Raw genomic sequence first — 21156 nt, 5'->3', positions numbered from 1 at the left:
ATAGATAAGGGAGTAATAGAGAGTCACCAGGGCAGGGCGTGGTACATAATATCTGATCTTAGAAAGAATGCCCACAGTTTTTGAAACTTTTTTTGATATGTTTAGAATGTGTCCCTGGAAATTCAGCTTGTAAGATAATTATTAAGTAAGCTGATAATTATTAAGTAATTATCAATAAGATCATTATTTCTTCTGATCCAATCCCAGTACGGCAGGCTTTGGTGGTTGGACTAGGCCAAAACAATGGAAACTCTTGGGTTGCAAGAGCAGGAAAAGTCCTAAACAGACTACATTTAAAAAACATGATTCTTGATAGAGAGGGTGATCATCCACACCCAAATTACACTCCTTCCGCGCCGTGGGAAGAGCCTACTTTCAAAATAGTAATAGAAAGTCTCCCAATGAAAAAGGCTGCCTATGATCCGACAATCCTAAGGTGCATAATAGAAGAGCAAATGTATAGCATAGCAGTAGCAGGAGCCACCCACATCTTCACAGACGGATCGGTGGACACAGAAAATGAGAGAGCTGGCGCTGCTCTTTGCACGACCAGCGTTCAAGCATATTGGAGACTGGGAGGACTAGTATCATCAACCCAAACTGAGCTGTTTGCCATACAACAGGCATTCGCATATGTGATTGCACAAAACACTCAAAATGCAATCATACACACAGACTCAAAAGCTGCACTTCAAATACTAGGACAAAAACAATGGAAAGATAATGTGGAAATAATTACCACCATTTTGTATCTTGGAGCAGTCGCTAAAGGCAAAGGGCTCAACATAACTTTAAACTGGATCCCATCCCATATTGGAATCCCATTAAATGAAAAAGCTGATGAAATTGCTAAATTAGCAACTCGTCATCCAGTGATACATAAAACAATTCAACCCAGCCTAGAGAACATAAAAAACATCATCACCAAAAAACTCTCACATCTCAACAAAGCCTACCTGCACCAGAGAATAGCTGAAGGTTCGCCATCTGCAACATGGTATCTTCAGGCAACCAAATTAGAAAGGTTTAATATCCCAAAAGGAATCCACAGGGAAATAGCAGTTAGGCTATATAGATTACGTCTAGGTTACAGATGCAACTGGGAGATTGGTGAACCCCGACAGAGAGAGTGCATCTTCTGCCAAACTGTCACAGAAAAGCCATTACTTCACTATCTTCTGGAATGTGAAGCAACCAATGACCTTAGAAGAGCTTTAAGAGTTCCTGAATCATGCAGTGGCCACCCTGAAGCCATCAACACAGCCACTCTCCTGGTCAACAAAGGTGTCCAGCAGCTGGACACCCTCATAAAGACTGTGAGCAGTATCCTCCCCCGCGATAACAGCTTGATGGTTAAATGCAACCTCAGAATACTGAGAAAAAAAATGTACCACTTACGGGCTATTCATGCCCGTGCCACCTCTTGGGTGGCTTAATCTTTATCAATCAATCAATCGACATGCGTTTCTCTCTTGCTCCAGCCTCGCTCCGCTTCACAAGTCAAAGGAAAAAAATTTTCGTTTAGCTTCGCAAGAAAGAAGAAAAACTTAGGATTTTTGTGTTCTTAGGACTTCAAGAAACTATGGAAACTACGATTGCTACCCCGATCACAGCCCCCACCCAGGTTGAGTTTAACTCCATGGGCCCTTCAACCTCACATGCTGAAAAGCTAGGGTCGGTCTACACTACTCAACTTTCTCCAAGGTAAAGTGGTTTCTTATGTTCTAATTGTAAAGCTAGGTTCCTCCCAAGTGTCGGCGTGTGCCCAGCGCTGTTCCCCACGTGGCCTGTAGACGGTCCAGCTAGGTCATGCCTAGGCAGGGCATGTTAGGCTGCCCCAGCCCTATTGTCCGACGATTAAATACGGAATTCTTATACACCCTTGCCCTAGCCGCTAGCTTGCCAGAATTATCGTCTGCCGGTTAAGCCCGGGAATTTTATTTATTCAGTATCAACGATGCTAGTTTGCCGGAATTTTGTCTGCCGGTTAAGCCCGGATCCTTTTATGTGGCTCCTAGCTGTGGATTACTAGTCATTTTCGGCTGCCGGTTAGGCCAATTAAATTTTATGCATTTAAATTTTATGAGGCAAGCCACGTGCTGGAATGCCAGTTTTTTTTTTTTGTCTGCCGGTTAAGCCCGAAAATTATATACAGACATTCTTGTTGCCAGAATTCCAGACATAGTTTGGCCAAAAAAAATTTTCTACGGGTTAGGCATAACAATTTTAATGCAGCATCCTTCGCCGCCGGATTTTTAGATTTTCGTCTCCCGGTTATGCCCGGAATTTTTTCTATGCAGCCTCTTTCGCCACATGAATTGTCCCCGCTGCGTGTTTGCCAGACCTTGGCCCGCCGGTTAAGCCTAACTAAACAATTGTTATCGCCATAGTCCCGGTTACCAACATTATCTTCTTGCTGTTATGGAATTCTCATTAGACAGACGAAAAGGCCCCATTATCACCACACTGGAAACTAACCCCGACTGATGTCGTTACAGCTGATCAACAATCAGGAAAAAGGTCACAAGGCTGTTACACGCACAACGAATAAGGAGTACAACATAAGAAGGATCCCGCCGTTTGGCACACCTTTATTAATTTTTTTTTTCCTCATGTCTCTTTTCGTTACATTCTGGAGCTCTCGCCTTCTAGGCACAAGCTGGTCACAGTCTGGGTTTTTTACATCCTACGGGGTCAGAGATTAGGTTTTAATTCCCAGCAATACGATTAGAAGATGTGTTTTACGCACTAAGAGGTTATTCTTTAATACATTATTACATAATTTTCACTCCACATTATTAATAATAACTATATTCGCAAAGGTTAATTAAGGTTATTTGTCGGACATCATCGGAGGACAACACATGATTCGAGGTAATAGATTCCTTCCTATTGTCTGCAGTGGCCTCTATTCTTTTGGGCTGGTTTGGTCTCGGTCATTACACTTATAAACATCTCTGTTACGCTACTTTAAAAAATTACTGTACTACTAGTACTTATAACTCTTATAAAATGTTCGTCTCTCTACAGTCAAACAGTTGTACAATAGTTACGATTCTCTCCTCTATATTGTGTGTTACTATGTTTTCCCCTATACTTTTTCCTCCCCGTCACTGAATAACTTCTCTAGAACCTTAATTCGGTCTAAATAATTAAGCTGCTTAGATTTCCCAGTTCGTGCGATTCATCTAGGGGGGAATTCATTAATCCTTAAACAGACCTCAGTAAGATTAGGCGCGCGAGATTCTAGTGACGTGCTAATAGGATTACATTTAGGGTTAAGCTTCTTTCTTAATTTTTGTTGGACCTTAAGTCAAGCGGATTATCCTCATTTAATTCTTATTATTTCCCACAAAGACTCATTATCTCCTTAACGTGGTATTTATCGACAGTTAAAATTTTCTGTTTCCTCGTTGAAGGGTAGTCCACATCTGTTTTCCTGTCTGTTTTTTTTTTTTTTTATTTTCTTTACTTGATGCCTCCCTGTAGGTATTCACTGTAGTCGCACGTTTTCTCCACTATTCAGCTGCCCTTGCTATTGGTTGATAGACCCAGATTTATTCTATCAGCCGCCCTTGCTATTGGACTGCCAGACCTCATGCCTGCCGGTTAAGCCCGGAATTTAATGCAGGCTCCCTCGCTATTGGATTGCTAGACCTATGTCTGCCGGTTAAGCCCGGAATTCTTATGCAGCCGCCCTCGCTATTGTATTTGCCAGACCTATGTCTGCCGGTTGAGCCCGGAATTCTTATGCAGCCGCCCTCGCTATTGTATTTGCCAGACCTATGTCTGCCGGTTGAGCCCGGAATTATTATGCAGCCGCCCTCGCTGTTGTATTGCCAGACCTATGTCTGCCGGTCGAGCCCGGAATTATTATGCAGCCGCCCTCGCTATTGGATTGACAGACTTATGTCTGCCGGTTGAGCCCAAAATTATTATTTTGACCGCCGGTGTAGCAGGAAGCCCCACCAACAACGACTCCAGAAGCTGGAGATCATTGCAATGGACTCGGTAACAAAATTTTTATACTTTGCTGCTCCGAAATTCTTACGGGACAGACGCAAGGACCATATTTCACCGCACCAGACATGAATACCTCTTTTCCATCCCCCCCCCCCCACATCCACATACTTATGGAGTCAGTGCCGTCCGGACGCACGCATGTCAGTCATGATTTAAATGATTTAAATATTAAAGCTACTTAATTTAACTGAAACTTAATTTTCGCAGTCTCATGCGTTTCGTTTAGTGGGTATCCCAAGATAATCCTTCTTCAGCCCTCGGTAGCGTCGGCGCGCGAGATCATCTTGTCGCGTCCCAATAGGATTACAGTTAAGGGTTTTTGGGGCTTCCTCTTATTTCGGTCATCGGGTTTTTCCGGATCATATTTAAAAATATACTTGGAAGGGTTTTCTAATTTTACATTTGTTACTTCTATTTTAATCTATACATTAGATATTGGGAATTACTATAGGTAATTTAGTGCTGTAAGTAATTCTCGGTAGACGCATGCTTCTTCCCACTCATTCTGGGTTTTATTTCTAGAGGTGGCACGGGCATGGTAATTTAATCTCGGGACTTATTGTTGGTTTCTCTTACATTACGTTATCCTTTCTCAGTCTTATTTTCAATTTATTCCACGTTCCATTTGTAATTCAGTAAGCATGGGGTTGTTATTTATTCTTTTCTCTCCCTTATTCAATTTCTTTATTGGCGTTACTATTGTTTGGTCTGTAGGTCCACATAGGTTCGTCGGCATTCCAACTCAAATATTTTTTTTTTTCATTGGTCCAAATTCTTCCCCATGCCTTTGCGTCATTCTTCATTGGTAATTATCTTTAGTTAGGCGGCGTTCCATTAGCATTAATCAAGTTGTACATTTCGTTTAAGTTTGACAGCCGGCGGAGATGGTATGACATTGTTGGACTTAAAATATCATGGTGGGGGGAAAAAGCCTTGTAGTAGCTATGTCGCCGCCTATTCACTTGCCCCTGTTCCCTTTTTTTCACACAGGGACGAGAATCCGGTCATCCCACCGTCTCCAGCGAGGAAGAGGACACGGGTGGCCTCCAGGAGAGGACACCAACGTGGAAGAGCACGGACGCAGCCATCAAGGACGCGGGCAAAGCCTACTCGCTATGTTTCTCCCTCTTCGGGGACATCATCTGGGGACTCGGAAGTAGAGGATGAGCATGTACCAAGGATCGGACCAGCAGTAATCGCTGAGGCCGGATCAGCGTCACTACCGACACTAATTTCAGCAGAAGACTGGGCAACGCTACAGGAACTTATCACGCAGGCTCGGGATCCCTCTGTGAACGCGGAAAAACACGACGTTGGAAACAACGTGGATGTCACTGCTGGGCAGCCCTCCCCTATAGTAGGACGACCGCGACAAAGAGCCAAGGGCGACACTTCACGGCGACACGACAGTTCCACCAGCACGTCCACGGACGGTGAGTACCAATTAGAAAGCATGTCCACGCCCCCATCACCTGGCAGGGGGCACAGCAAGGCACATACATTCCACGGCTCGGTGAACACGTCCCTCATTCCATTAGAGAGAAGGTTTGGGCGGATAGGTACGTGGATCTCAGGGATCTGCTAGGATATGAAAGGGATGCAAGGCGCCGTGCGACGCAACCTGCATCTGCCTCCGACAAGCAAGCATCCGATAAACAGCTACCGCCTCTAACACCGGACCAGTGGGAGCACGCTTTTGACATATATGCAACGATCTACCTAGAGAAGCACCCGGAGGCAGGGCAGGAGCTGTTCACATACGTTAGATATGTAAAAACAATGAAAACGTCCCTCAGAGGTGACTGGATGTGGTACGACGAGGCTTTCAGGTGGGACAGGGAAAGGTCGGGCTGCCCATGGCGAGCTTACAGACTAGACCTGGAACTGAGGTCAGTACAGCGCATACAGCAGGAGGGTATCATGCGTCTTGTCTCGGGGCGAACGTCAAGAAATTTTCAAGACGAGGCACGAGTCCCGGCAGTTCCCCCAGGCTACTGCTACGCTTTCCACACAAAAGGTCAGGGCTGCCGACAACCCACTTGTGCGTTTTAACATATTTGCCCACGGTGTTACAAGCGACACCCCGCCTACAATCCCTGCTCACAAGTGCACAAAAGATATGGGTATGAGCGGCAACAACGTCGCCCCCCACAGGATACGTATACACAGAACACCGGAATTACAGACGTCCGTGGACGTACCAACGCCGGTCAACGCAGACGCACTTGATGTTTTACTGGTGGGTTACCCACTATGGGAATACATTGTGAGTGGCTTCAAAGGGGGTTTCCTACTTGGCTTTGAAGGGGCGTGTACCCCTCTCTCTTCAAGTAACCCTTCGGACACGACGGAACGCCCGCATATTGTGGGACCAATGCTAGACAAAGAATTGAGACTGGGACGAATCGCGGGACCTTTTGAGGTCCCACCACTCCCGAACTTTAAATGTTCCCCCATAGCTCTGAGAGAAAAATCCACGCCAGGTAAGTTCAGGCTTTTGCATAATCTTAGCTTTCCTTATTCACAACTAAGCGTGAATGCCAACATTCCTAAAGAGTTTTCAACCGTGCACTACCAGAACATCAACGATGCCATCGAGTTGGTTGTCAGGTGTTCGCCAGGGGCGTTCCTGGCAGTGTGACATTGCAGAAGCATTTCGGATCGTGCCAGTACACCCGAGCGATTATCATCTCCTAGGTTTTAATTACGGTGGGCGGTACTATTACGAGAAGATGCTGAGTATGGGAGCTGCCTCCTCCTGCAGGATCTTCGAGACTTTTTCAAGTGGTCTGCAATGGATCCTCGAGGAGAAGTTCAACGTGCGAGGTGTTGTGAAGGTACTCGATGATTTTCTCTTCGCCAGCACTTCTTTCAAAGGATGCCTGCGTGACCTGCGGGTGTTCACCGCTCTCTGCGAACGACTGGGGGTTTCCCTGGCGCCACACAAGACTGAGGGACCGTGCACTCGGCTTACGTTCCTAGGCCTCGAATTAGATGCACGTAGGATGGAAACCAGACTCCCAGAGGACAAGCGGACGAAGTACCAGGCAGAAGTAGAGACGGCGATGGGGAAGAAGTCACTTCCCCTGAGAGACCTTCAGTCGATCATAGGAAGGCTGCAATTCGCCACAGCGGTAATTCCGGGAGGACGGGCTTTCCTAAGACGACTGCACGCGCTCACTAGTGGAGTACAGCGTCCCTTGCGTCTATGCTTTCTGGACGCTGAGGCTCAGTTAGACCTTGTAGCCTGGCGCTCCTTCCTCAATACTTTTAACGGTGTTACGGTATTTCCCCCCGATGGAGGATGGGGGTCAGCTGTGTCTCTATCGATGGGCGCGGACGCCTCTGCTGGAGGGTACGGGCTCACACTGGGGGCAGCATGGTTCCGGGGCATTTGGCCAGATTCATGGAAATGGCTTAACATAGCCCTGCTGGAGCTTTATCCTTTCTATATGGGTATTGCCGTCTTCGCTCAGGTATTGTCCAACAAGAGACTAGTCTGCAGGTCTGATAATGGCGCTGTGGTAAATGTGCTTTCTTCGCTGTCTGCCAAGTGCCCAATTCTTATGCAAATAGTCAGGCCTCTGGCCGTACTCCTGCTTACGCATAATATAACACTTCTCCCATCACACATTCCCGGCAAGCTTAATACAGTTTGTGATGCCCTTTCACGATTACAGGTCCTGCCGCACAAGTTCCTCAGGGAAGCGGGCCTCGCAGAGAAACCAGCCGACGTGCCGCACAATTTTCTGCCCCACAACTTCGCCCTGCAACTTTGAGGACCCTACTCAATTCACTTCAACCTACAACACGGAGGGCATATCAGGCAAAATGGGCAGAGTACGTGGGCTATGTTGCGGAGGAACGGCGTGGGATTCACCCTCTTGATGCCCCAACTTCAACACTTGCGAATTTCCTAGTCTCTGCTTACGCGGGGTTTGGTCTTCCGCTCGCTGAGCACTTACCTAGCGGCTATAGCTTTCATCTTCAAACTGAATGGTCGAAAGGACCCCACACGTAAATTCGTTGTAACTCAGCTGATAAAAGGAGCAAGAAAAGCTTCACGGCGGTCAACGATACGGCGTCTTCCTGTGACTAGGCGCCTACTACACCGTCTTCTACGATCCCTGGGAAAAGTATGTACGTCGGAGCACGATAAAAAGTGCTACAGGGCAATTTTTTCCTTGGCTTTTCACGCATGCCTGCGCCCTGGGGAAGTAGTCTACGCTGCGAACGGCCAACACACTCTCCGGCTAGAACAGGTAACACTTACAAGCACACGACTTGATATACTACTCGGTTCCTACAAACACAATGCGGGTCGCACGCCTACGCTATCTTTGAAGGTGAACACCAATAACAGGTACTGCCCGGTCCGAGCCCTCTCAAAATACCTCGCCCTACGGGGTACCGCGCCAGGACCCATTTTCCTCAATGCACACGGCGCCCCTGTGACGAGGCAAGACTTCTCTTGGACGCTCCGAGGCGCCCTGGCAGCTTTGGGTCTTCCTCCCAAAGACTACGCCCCACATTCCTTCCGGATTGGGCGGGCCACGCAGCTGTCACTTGACGGTCATGTACACGACACGATTAAGGCCGTTGGTCGGTGGAGGAGTGACGTTTTTCACTCTTACGTCAGGCAAGATGTCATCATGCTTCCACATTGAAAACATTACGCGGCCAGCAGGCACTCGCCCCTTCGGGGGGGGGGGGGGGGGGGGGGGGGTCCGGCCAGTTGGCTCTGCGAGTGGGGGTGCAGCGCCGGCCCCTAAGTATTACGCTGTCCGCAGCTACTTACTCTCACTTGTAAGAGTATTGTTAAATTTGTCCTATAGGTGTATTCTACAGCTACTAGTAATTTACCATTTCACATTATGTCTGGGATTGGCGCATTATTTCTGTCATGTGTTAGGCCACTATATGATACTCTATAAGCCCTGATTCTACTTGAAAATTATGTAAACGTTTGCCTTACTTGTACCAATAGTTAATAAGGATTCCGCGTTCTGCAGACCATGTTCTATTTAGTTACCGGATATAAGCATATGTATTAATGTTATTTAAGTCATTGTAGTCAAGTTATACATGTATTTATGCTGTTGTAAAATTATACAAGTTATCCTGTTCATTAACATGGTCTGAAAAATTTATTTATTTGTTTCTACTAAAAAATTAAATAAAATAGGTCCCAATGCTGTCGGTGTCTCATTCCTCCGTTATCAGAAAAATAAACGATTTAAATACTCTTGTCTGCACAGAAAAAATAGATATTATCGCGCTTACCGAAACGCGAAAGAATGTAGAAAATAGAGAACTATTAGCTGAATATAAAATAAATGGATTTAAACTATTTCACACAGATAGGTAGATTAGACGAGGTTGGGAAGTAGCCATATACGTTAGGGACAATTTGAAATGTAGTCTCAAAGAGGGAATCAAGTCTGAGCCACACACAGAAACTATTTGGATAGAATTAAACGAAAAAGCAAATAATATTATAATAGGAGTTATATATAGGCCACCAAATTTAGACAGAATGGAAGCAAAGCATCTATGGGATGAAATATCTAGAACATCTAGATCTAACAGTATTTATGTCATGGGTGACTTTAATTTTAGTGGAATAAACTGGTTGAACAAAACAGGGAATAATGAAGTAGAAGATTTTCTAGAATTAATTGACGATTGCTTTCTTACGCAACACATTAAGGAACCAACGCGGGAAAATAATATTTAGAGTTAGTGTTATCTAACAGGGAAACACAAATTAATGACATCGAAATAGGGAAGAAGCTAGGGAACAGTGATCATAAAGAAATCAGATTTAGCAAAGAATGGAATAGATCTGTAGGAGAAAATTCTGTTAAAGTACCTGATTTTCGAAAAGTTAATTTCAATATTTAAGACATTCAAGAAATTTATTGGGTCAAATTTATTTTATTTATTTATTTTTTATTTATTTATTTATGCATATACAAGAATGTACATAAGGAATGTGAGGATACAAATGTGGTAATTACAGTCTTGTAAAGCCACTAGCACGCGCAGCGTTTCGGGCAGGTCCTTAATCTAAGAAAATTTTAAGGAGGTAAATACTTGCAAAATTATAGACAAAAAATGATAACAGATTGCATGAAATGAAAAAAAGATGAGAGAAAATTGTAGGTACAGTATATTAAAGCACATAGGTAGCTAAGATTGATTGCAATGACAGCTTGAATGGTAGTTGACAAAAAAAAAATTTGTAGGCATAATACAGCAGAAACAATAAATAAATTGGAAAGTCTTGGGTATGGGGTGTGGGCCGGTTTTAGAGCTAGACGTGAACATAAGAACAAAGGTAACTGCAGAAGGCCTATTGGCCCATACGAGGCAGCTCCTATCTATAACCACCCAATCCCACTCATATACTTGTCCAACCCGCGCTTGAAACAATCGAGGGACCCCACATCCACCACGTTACGCGGCAATTGGTTCCACAAATCAACAACCCTGTTACTGAACCAGTATTTACCCAAGTCTGTCCTAAATCTAAACTTATCCAATTTATACCCATTGTTTCGTGTTCTGTCTTGTGTTGATATTTTTAATATCCTATTAATATCCCCCATGTTATGTCCATTCATCCACTTGTAAACCTCTATCATGTCACCCCTAACTCTTTGCCTTTCCAGTGAATGCAACTTAAGCTTTGTTAATCTTTCTTCATATGAAAGATTTCTAATTTGGGGAATTAACTTAGTCATCCTACGTTGGACACGTTCAAGTGAATTTATATCCATTCTATAATACGGCGACCAAAACTGAACTGCATAATCTAAATGGGGCCTAACCAGAGAAAGATATAGCTTAAGAACCACACCAGGTGTCTTGTTACTAATGCTGCGATTAATAAATCCCAGTGTCCTATTCGCCTTATTACGAACATTCATGCATTGATCCTTTTGTTTTAAATTCTTACTAATCATAACTCCCAGATCCCTTTCGCAATCCGACTTCACAATCTCAACACCATCTAGCTCGTATCTTGTAACCCTATCATCATTACCTAACCTCAGAACTTTACATTTATCAGCATTAAACTGCATCTGCCAATCCTTTGACCATTTCAAAACCCTATCTATATCAAATTGAAGTGATAGTGAGTCCTCCTCCGAATTAATTTCCCTACCGATTTTCGTATCATATAGCACCCCCAATACCATGAGTTTCTATTTTTTTAATTAGTCTTTCATGTGGCACTGTATCAAAAGCTTTGCTAAAGTCAAGGTACACAACATCACAATCCTTACCACTATCAACTGCCTCAACTATGCCAGAATAAAAAGTTAGCAAATTTGTTAAACATGAACGGCCATTTGTAAAACCATGTTGCGACTCATTTATTAATTTATGTTTTTCAAGATGGAGACGAATTGTATTTGCAATTATTGATTCAAGTAACTTTCCCACAATAGACGTTAGGCTAATTGGCCGATAGTTTGACGCAAGTGATCTATCTCCTTTCTTAAAAATTGGTACCACATTAGCTACCTTCCATGACTCTGGCACTCTGCCTGACCCTATTGATTTATTAAATATGGTAGACAGTAACTCGGAAAGCTCCTCTTTGCATTCTTTAAGCACCCTGGCAAACACTTCATCCGGCCCTGGGGATTTGTTTGGTTTTAGTTTTTCTAATTGTTTAATTACATCCTCCCTGGTAACTGCTAAACTAGTCAACCTGTCCTCATCCCCACCCACATAGACTTGTTCGGCTGAAGGCATATTGTTAAGTTCTTCTTTAGTAAATACAGATATAAAATATTTGTTAAAAATACTACTCATCTCCTTGTCATTATCCGTTATTTGACCTGTCTCAGATTTTAATGGACCTATATTTCTCTAGTCTTAGTTCGATATAACTGAAAAAAACCTTTAGGATTTGACTTTGCTTGCTCTGCTATGTGAACTTTATAGTTTCTTTTTGCTTTCCTAATCTCTTTTTTAACATTTCTAACCAGTTGTATGAATTCCTGTTCTAAACTGGCTTCACCATTCTTAATCCTTTTGTACCAAGCTCTCTTTTTACCTATAAGGTTCTTTAAATTATTTGTTATCCACTTTGGGTCATTAGTATTCGATCTATTCAATTTGTATGGTATACTACGTTCCTGTGCTTTGTTTAGAATATTCTTAAATATGTTATATATAAAATCCACATCGAAATCCCCTTTTACGTCACCTATCGCTGGGTTCATGTCTCGCTCCAAGACCGGCCCACACCCCATACCCAAGACTTTCCAATCTATTTGACCCAAAAAATTTCTTAGGCTATTAAAATCAGCATTTCGAAAATCTGGCACTTTAACAGAATTTTCTCCTACAGGTCTATTCCATTCTATGCTAAATCTGATTACTTTGTGATCACTGTTCCCTAGCTCACTCCCTATTTCGATGTCATTAATTTGTGTTTCCCTGTTAGTTAACACTAAATCTAAAATATTATTTTCGGCGTTGGTTCCTTAATGTGTTGCGTAAGAAAGCAATCGTCAATTAATTCTAGAAAATCTTCTGCTTCACTATTCCCTGTTTTGTTCACCCAGTTTATTCCACTAAAATTAAAGTCACCCATGACATAAATACTGTTAGATCTAGATGCTCTAGATATTTCATCCCATAGATGCTTTGCTTCCATTCTGTCTAAATTTGGTGGCCTATATATAACTCCTATTATAATATTATTTGCTTTTTCGTTTAATTCTATCCAAACAGTTTCTGTGTGTGGCTCAGTTTTGATTCCCTGTTTGAGACTACATTTCAAATTGTCCCTAACATATATGGCTTCTCCCCTTTCTCGTCTAATATATCTCTCTGTGTGAAATAGTTTAAATCCGTTTTTGATATTCAGCTAATAGTTCTCTATTTTCTACATTCATCCACGTTTCGGTAAGTGCAATAATATCTATTTTTTCTGTGCAGACAAGAGCATTTAATTCGTTAATTTTATTTCTTAGACTTCTACTGTTAGTGTAATATACCCTAAGTGAATTGTTATTTTGAGGCCCTTTTCTTTCCCTGATCATTTTGCCAATTCTTTTTTCCCACGAACACATATTTTTATTACCTCCTTCCTCCAAATCAATTCCCATACCACTATCTACTAACAGTTTAAACCCAAACAAACACCTCTAATCACTGATTCCAACGAGTTCGCAACAGCAACAACCCCAGCCCTGGATAGATGCACCCCATCACGAGCATACATTTCATTTCTTCCATAGAAGTGTTCCCAGTTGTCTATGAAAGATATTGCATTTGATTTGCAATCAGGAAATGTTACCAGCCTGCAATTGACACCAAGTGCCCTCGACATCCATTCATTTCCCACTCCCTTTCTTGGAAGAATGTCACATATGATCGGGATTCCATCCTTGCTCCCAACTAATTCAATGGCTGTCCTCTGTATTAGTTCCTCACTCCTAACTCGTCCAACATCATTACCCCCTGCACTAATACAAATAATGGGTTTGTTCCCATTTCCCGTCATAATATCATTCATGTTTCCAACAATATCACCAATACCAGCTCCCGGATAGCAAACCCTTAACCTGTTTCCTGTATCTCTGGCATAAAACGTTCTGTCTAAATACCTCACCTGGGAATCTCCCACAACCAAAATTCGCTTTGGTACCTCCTTAACTTTCCGAGCAGCCTGAGGGGCCTGCACTCCGCCGCTCCTCGCTGGTTTCCATTCCGATTGAACTGCAGGCTCACCACAGCACTCGTCCTCCAACACGGCAAATGAATTTGCTGTCCTTAGTGTGAGGAGATGGCTCACCAGCTCACTTACAATAGTGCTCTTATGCCTGTGGTAGCCAGTACACTTGTTAAGTGCACTTGTTAAGTGGGCGGACTTAAGTTTGGTAACCAGCGACCGAAACATCTAGTGTTTGGGCTCATGTGAGAGCCCCAGTCCTCAGCAGTCCAGAAATGTTACCCTGGCCGGAGTAACACGTCTGTGGACAGTGCTAGAGCTGATAGCATCATCTCCTTGTATGGCATGAGGCGAGACTCAACTTTGCGCGGGAACAGCTAGGCCGCAGGCGTGGGTGAGCTGTGGGCCTCCCGCGCTCGCTAGCCACTTGAGTCGTTGTCATGGAAACAGCCGCCATCTTAGTAAACATCTTGAGCCGCCATGTTGGTCTGCCATCTTGGAGTTGCCCTAGGGGCTATGCTACACCGTCGCTGATTGGATGAGAGGGGTAGGCCGCTGTATGCCTTCCTCTCATTGGTTATTTTGAGGAGGACGCGGGGATCGCCGGTGTAAGCATCATTCTGAACCCAGCTGCCACCTTGTCAAGACGCTTCCTGTACTCAGTTTGGCCAAATTGAAGTATAGGGCGCCATGGTGGCTGGACTACCCAACTGCTTCACTTCCTGCTTCACCTACGACAGCGGTCGTCACAGAATCCGGCCGAAGTCGTCGCTTGGAGGGGAGAAAGACATTGTGTACAGTGGGTAGAGGTACAGTGATCTGGGATCGTGGGGTAATGTGCATACGAGCAGTAACGGACTCGTAGATCCCATACCAGTGATGATTAGACTTGCTAGTGCTCTGTAGCAGTCGATGGGAACGGGGAAATTCGTGTCAGTGTTAAGGCAGATTTCCCATGTTTGTGTGAGACGCTATCGTTGTGCGCGTCACCTGGGTACGAACGCTTCACTTCACCGGTGGGTCGAGGGTGCGAACTCAGCCGTGTTGAGTGGGAGGGGTTCGAGTGCGTGCCAATTGTACGAAAAAATACCATGTAAGGTACTACCGCCGCCTACCGCTGCCCTGAGCGAGCCAGCCACCGGAAGCGGGGTGCCTGATGTATGGGAATGGTGTGTAGTCGGCAGTGTGAATGAGTAAGTACTTATGTGTGTATTTCTGGTGATCAGTTAGTCTCTAAAAGCTTGAATTCGAGGTCAAGTGTTCCATCACATTGTCACGCAGCACCTGTGGAGGTGGAGTGAAGTGTGGGCGAGGAGATAATCATCCTTGTTGTCATCTTGTCAGTCCAGAGGGACTTACGTCTGGTGTACACAGACGTACAGTGTGTGTGTGTGTGGGTACACACGGGAACAGAGTATACATAGATTAGCCAAGGACTGAGAGGATGTCCATGTAATAATTATATTATTCCATTGTGGTAATAATTTTTGATCGTCCGTGGGACGGAGTGATATCATTTCCATGTGTGGTCTTGCAGGTGTGGAATTCAAACACTGAGCTCAGTGTTATGTGTAACGCCAGTGATTCCTGGCAATGATTATTGTGGAGTGTACCACAGTGTGGTTTTAATTTCTTGTATTGTTCCCAGGGCTGTGACAAGTGTGATTTATATTTATATATATATGTATTAACGTAATTTTGGTAGAATTTGGTGAGTGACGAGGCTGTCTGGAGAGACCACCAGCGATCTGTCGAGTAAGGTAACTCTCGAGAGTATTTATCGACATGCGTGATCGATAAATCACTCACCCATGTGATTTAAGGAGTGCGAGATCTCCTTAGTGTTCCCAATAACGTTTGATAGCTGTAGGCTACATGTGTCAGCAGTAATTATATATATATATATATATAATCATAGTGTCACGGTGCCCAGTGTTATTGTGTCATTTACTGTGTGGTGATTGAAATATATTGTCCTATGTTCTAGGGGTTATTGAGAGCACTGGGGTCATTTGCAACAGCAAGTAAGTAAGTAAGTGTTGTGCAGTATTCTAATACTTGTAAATTAGAGTACTTGCCGTGTGTGTTATTGCAGAGGGGTTGTTATTTGATGGTGATTGTTGCTAGTGTTGAGCATCACCGTATGTGATTGCAGTTCAGTAAAGTTATTGTGGGGCAGTGTTCTAGAGGGTTCATGTTCTGTATGTTATTTTACTAAATTCTGCAGTATTGTCATTGCAACCGGATTGTAACGTAAATCACTGTGATTTGTTAGTGTGATTTGTCATTGTCGTGGGTGAACTCGGCTGTAGACGAGTACTGGGGTACACATATATTCTCCTGTTATCTGGTAGGACATCGAAGTCCAGTATTCAGTGAGGTGATTGCGAGGCAATTAATATAACGTAACCAAGGGAACACCCATTGCTTTAAGAGAATTTGTTCTTTGACAATTTGAGTAACGTAGAATACGTTTGGGTTAATTTACTTTCCTGCAAGCAGCTACGGTAGTCTCGAGGAGCCTAGCCATCAGCCAGATAAGAATTAGAGTATTGTCTGTCGTAATTAACGGTCAGTGGGCCGGGTAATTGACGTGTTTCAGGAAGCCAAAGTAATTAACCTCGATCCTTGTTTGATCAACTCACACGAAGGCTATATTGTTCCATTAACGTAACGTCGTTATTTATCTGCCCGGAGGTACCGGCACTTGATTGACTCGTGGGAAGAGTAACGTCATTTTAGAATAACGTAAACGTGGTGCTAATTACTGTTATTAGCCACCTGAATTGGTCTGAGTATGGAAGGCTTAGACGGAATTCATACCTTAATGTAAATTGCTGAGCCAGTGTGAAAGGTTGCGTATTTTAATTGATTAATTATTGATCTTGAGGATAGTAATTAATTACTCTAAAGGTAATCACGAGTGATTACCGTTCTCTTAGCACTTTGGACATTGTAAACCAGAGTTTACCATCGCTGAGTGATTAGTAACCGATTAACGTAAATTAACGTAACTAGTAAAGAGATTAATCAGCTGTCTGGTAGTACAGGGATTAATGAGATTTTCTCACTGAATGCTCGACGGGTAGAGTGTTGTGTAATTTCTGCGTTACTAGTGACAGTTGTTAGAGTTATTAATTTAACGTAAATGTTACCTTGTTATTAACGTAAATGCTATTGTTATTGATTGTTGATCGTCCGTGGGACGGAGTGTTAACGTAAGGATTAATTTGAGGAAGGGTGCTGGAGTTGCCAGTGAACCCATTAGTTATTGATGTCATTGAAAGACTACTGATTTGATTGCATTGCAACCGCTATTGCAGGTGTAGACTGCACTAAGGCGTAGAACAGTTAGGAGGTTACTGGAGACGTGTTTCAGAACCTACTGTGTCATTTGTTGTAATTGTGATTATAGATCTGTTAGTTCTTGCTTGCTTCTTGATTCCTCTGTGGTCACGCTTATGTTCGAGTTAGTTCATTATGCAGTCCGAGGGGCTGGTGTCTAGCTGTCATTGATAGTGTCACAGGAAGGATTTCGAGTAACATCATTGACATTTCTTTTTGTTTTGTTGTTCTAGTTAGTACTTTATTGAATAAACTAAGTTGTTATGGTTAACACTGTCTTTTCGTTACACCCCCACACATTATTATTGTTATGCAAATGTTCTTCACACTCGACTAATAAAATTGTGACTAATTCTGAGCTTTGGACCAAATATACGGCACCACCTACTTGACCTACTCGTTAGATTCGCTTTGGCGAATGGCGAAGGTCGTCGGCCTAGTGGAGGGGATTTCAATTTCCATTGGGGTCTCGGCGTTTGCTCGCGCCTAGTCAATTGTTCATACATGGTCCCAAAGTGAGGAATGAGCTGCTTACTACACTGGTGTGTTAGCTAAGCAAGTCCTTCCTCAGGCGACCTAATTGAATATCACGACAGGAATAAAGGTTAAAGAATAAAGAAAATTCTTAGAAATTTTCCGAGCTCAATTCCTTATACCAATTACATTTTATTCCAAACTTCTCACAAGTTACAACACAAAAACTCTCACATCATGGCGCCCAACGTGGGGCCGTAGACTTTTGATTCATAATCAGAAAAGTAAGACTCATCAAGTTGAGAAACCTATGAAGAAAGGTGTGCAGAACATATCAGAACAATATTGCTGTGGGTGTGTTTGTTGTCGGTTAGCAAGATTAGGTACACACACACCTCACACACAGAATGGATGATTATTAATGGGATAAGTACATAGATCTGTATGTGACTAGGTATGGCGTGCTGCCAAAGGATAGAAACATTCGCACAGATGAGGAATGTCGGCAGTATGTTGAGGACCATAAGGCCTATGTACGGCGTCTGCGTCTAGAAAGAGCAAACAGAAGTGATCTAGGGGACAAGGGAGTTTCCCTAGCCGACCGTGGTATAGTCGGTATGTCAGGGGGTGTGGGATTGAGTCCACCCCAGGAGAAGGAAGGGGAGTCGCGACCCCAGCCTAGGCTAAGGACTGATTCATTGGGCCACAGAAACGTTTTGTTAGAAGTAGTCAATCAGATACCAGAACAACCTCTCAAGAGGGGGACTGAACAACCCCAGGAGGAAATGACTTTACAGTACCTAGCAGCTCAAGCTGATGGTTTTAAACTGCAAGGAGTTAATAAGGCCAAGTTCGAGGCCATCATGTGGAATGCCCACCACGAGAGATTGACTAGATTGGAAATTGCAGGAGTGCAATCCCAGGCAAGGACGGGGAGTCAAACCCCTCCTGCCGCGCCAAGCTCAGAGGTACCGGTGCTGGAAGTAGAGATACCTCCTCTATTGCCAAGAGAGGAGAAGATCGATCCTAGGGATGCATACCTAGATCGATGTGTGACGAAGGTTGAAAGGTTTACTCAAGCTCCAAGTAAGGGAGCCAAACCTAAAGAAAGTAAGTCTAAGGGACACCAACAGAAACCCAAGGTTAAGGGACCCAGGTGTTTCACATGCAACATGGCAGGTCACCGAGCAGCTAAGTGCCCGAGCAGCACTAGGCTTAAGACTAAGAAGGTGACCAAGGTGCAAGTTACAGGCATGAGTACCGTGGGAGGTGATGCCCTAAGACACACACTCGAGTTAACTAGAGGAAGAGTTCATGGGCAATGGACGAGTGTCTTTCGAGACCGGGGTGCTACAGTTAACATGGTCAGGAGCAGTTTGGTTGAGCCTGAGAGTAGAACAGGCCGAACCCTTCATGTCCAGTTCCCAGATGGCACTGGTAAGGACATGGAAGAAGTGTCCGTGTTGGTAGACACCCCATATATCAAAGGTAAGATCAAAGTTGCACTAAGTAGAAAGGCAGTGTATGGACTTTTGATAGGTAATACTCCTGGTATAGAGAACCAGGTGGGTCTGTCCTGTGGAAATGACCCAGAGGAAACAGGAACAGGTGAGAGGAAGGTTAAACCCGCTGGCGTTGACACCAAGCGTCAGCCGGCCGGTCGAGCAGAGATCACCGCCGCCCAGACAGAAGAAGAGAAGCAGCAGGTGAAAGGAAACCGGAGCCGTCCTCCTCTCCCTATTGCACAGAAAACGAGAACTGACTCAGAGGGACTCAGATGGGTCTCACCAGCTGACGGCGATGTCACACGGCCGCCAACTGAGGAAGTCATGGTCGCCTCTTGTCCGGCGAAAGATCAGGTGCATGAGGTAAAAGGAAAAAAGAGCAATTTTCCTTCTTTCATTTCACAGAAAACGGAGGTGAGACGGGTGTGGCCTGGATCAGATGATCCCGTCACGACCTGTCAACCAGCCAGACCCGCGAGGGTTAACACCACACAGGAGAGTAAACGTCTGCTTGATGTTACCAGTGGTGAGGCTAAGGTAGCTGTGGTTCCAACAAGTGAAGTGGATATTCTGGACCAATCTTTCAGGCTGTGGGAAGATCGCTCAGACAAACGAACGGTCGCTGAGAGATTGAAGAACGAGCAGGTCAATGACCCAGTGCTCAGTGAGGGGCGAGGTTTGACAGCTGCTGAAGAGGCCTCAGCCCAGTCAACTCAGTCGGTAGAGCAACCCGGTCTGAGAGTGACAGACAGACAGGAAGAAAGACCCTGTCACCTGGAAGTCATGACAGTCTGCTAACTGTCGGAATTGTGTCGGTAGGGTAGGGAAGGTGTTGAGTCTGTACTTCATTGGTAAGTCCATTCCAGTGTGCTACCCATTGTGTCCAGTATGACACAGACCTGTGGGGCGAGAGTGTGAAGGGACTGAGGAAGGGAAGCTGCGAGGCGTTGAGCCAGCTTAACCTGGACCCAGAACCTGAGCACGACCGCACTACGGTCAGGAAGTACCACCCTGGACGAGCCAGTGACATCAAATCTTGTCCCGCCAGCCACCGACGTCAACAGAAAACGGATGAATCACCACCACCCAGCCGCCGTGCACTTAAGAGCACAAGTGTAAGTGGCTGGTGATTTAGATGAAATTTTCCTCCGGGAAATTTTATCTTCTGGTAGGAGGTTATGTGAGGAGATGTTCACCAGCTCACTTACAATAGTGCTCTTATGCCTGTGGTAGCCAGTACACTTGTTAAGTGCACTTGTTAAGTGGGCGGACTTAAGTTTGGTAACCAGTTTAGTTTAGTTCATTTATTATGCACCCCATACCCATCTTGTGGGCGGTAGTGGAAAGGGTTACAGAGGCACATAATGGGCTCAGGGACTGAACCCCACAATTCATTTAGCTAAGCAAGTTACAATCTTGATGAGCTAGTTACAAAATTCAATATAAGTCATCACATCAACAATGGGTTCGAGATCGACCTCAAGTACAGGTTCTAAATTAAGCAACTGACATATGTGGAGAGCTAGTGTCAAAATTGATATGTTTGTCCTGTACACCGCCCCCCATCCAGTGGGCAGCGGTGGATAGGTTACAATCACTTAGTTACTACCTACAGTTAGCAAACTGGGGATATTTGGCTAAAATTTCTGGTAGCAGATCATTTTGAATGAAATATTGACACATCGCTGGAACATTGGTTATAGAATTGTCTCTAAATTCACGTATCTTTTCGCACTCCATCACATAGTGACGGAGGGTAACCTTTTCGCACTCCATCACATAGTGACGGAGGGTAACCTTTCGCACTCCATCACATAGTGACGGAGGGTAACCTTTCGCACTCCATCACATAGTGACGGAGGGTAACCAGCAACCGAAACATCTAGTATTTGGGCTTATGTGAGAGCCCCAGTCATCAGCAGTCCAGAAATGTTACCCTGGCCGGAGTAACACGTCTGTGGACAGTGCTAAAGCTGATAGCATCATCTCCTTGTATGGCATGAGGAACAACTTTGTTCAACTTTACTCAACTTTGCACAGGAACAGCTAGGCTGCAGGCATGGGTGAGCTGCGGGCCTCCCGCGTTCGCTAGCCACTTGAGTCGTTGTCATG

The 21156-nt window shown here is 44.3% G+C and overlaps 1 protein-coding gene across 1 annotated transcript; it reads left to right on the top strand.

Annotated features, from left to right (window-relative positions):
* Nucleotides 1–6611: 6611 nt before the first annotated feature.
* On the top strand, nucleotides 6612–7802 carry LOC138357255 (uncharacterized). Its single transcript, XM_069313917.1, has one exon. It carries the CDS (start codon nucleotides 6612–6614, stop codon nucleotides 7800–7802), a length of 1191 nt encoding a protein of 396 aa, XP_069170018.1.
* The last annotated feature ends 13354 nt before the right edge of the window (nucleotides 7803–21156 follow it).

The sequence above is a fragment of the Procambarus clarkii genome, chromosome 76 (assembly GCF_040958095.1).
Source record: "Procambarus clarkii isolate CNS0578487 chromosome 76, FALCON_Pclarkii_2.0, whole genome shotgun sequence".
Lineage (NCBI taxonomy): Eukaryota > Metazoa > Arthropoda > Malacostraca > Decapoda > Cambaridae > Procambarus > Procambarus clarkii.
This window is presented reverse-complemented; position numbering and strand designations above follow the sequence as displayed.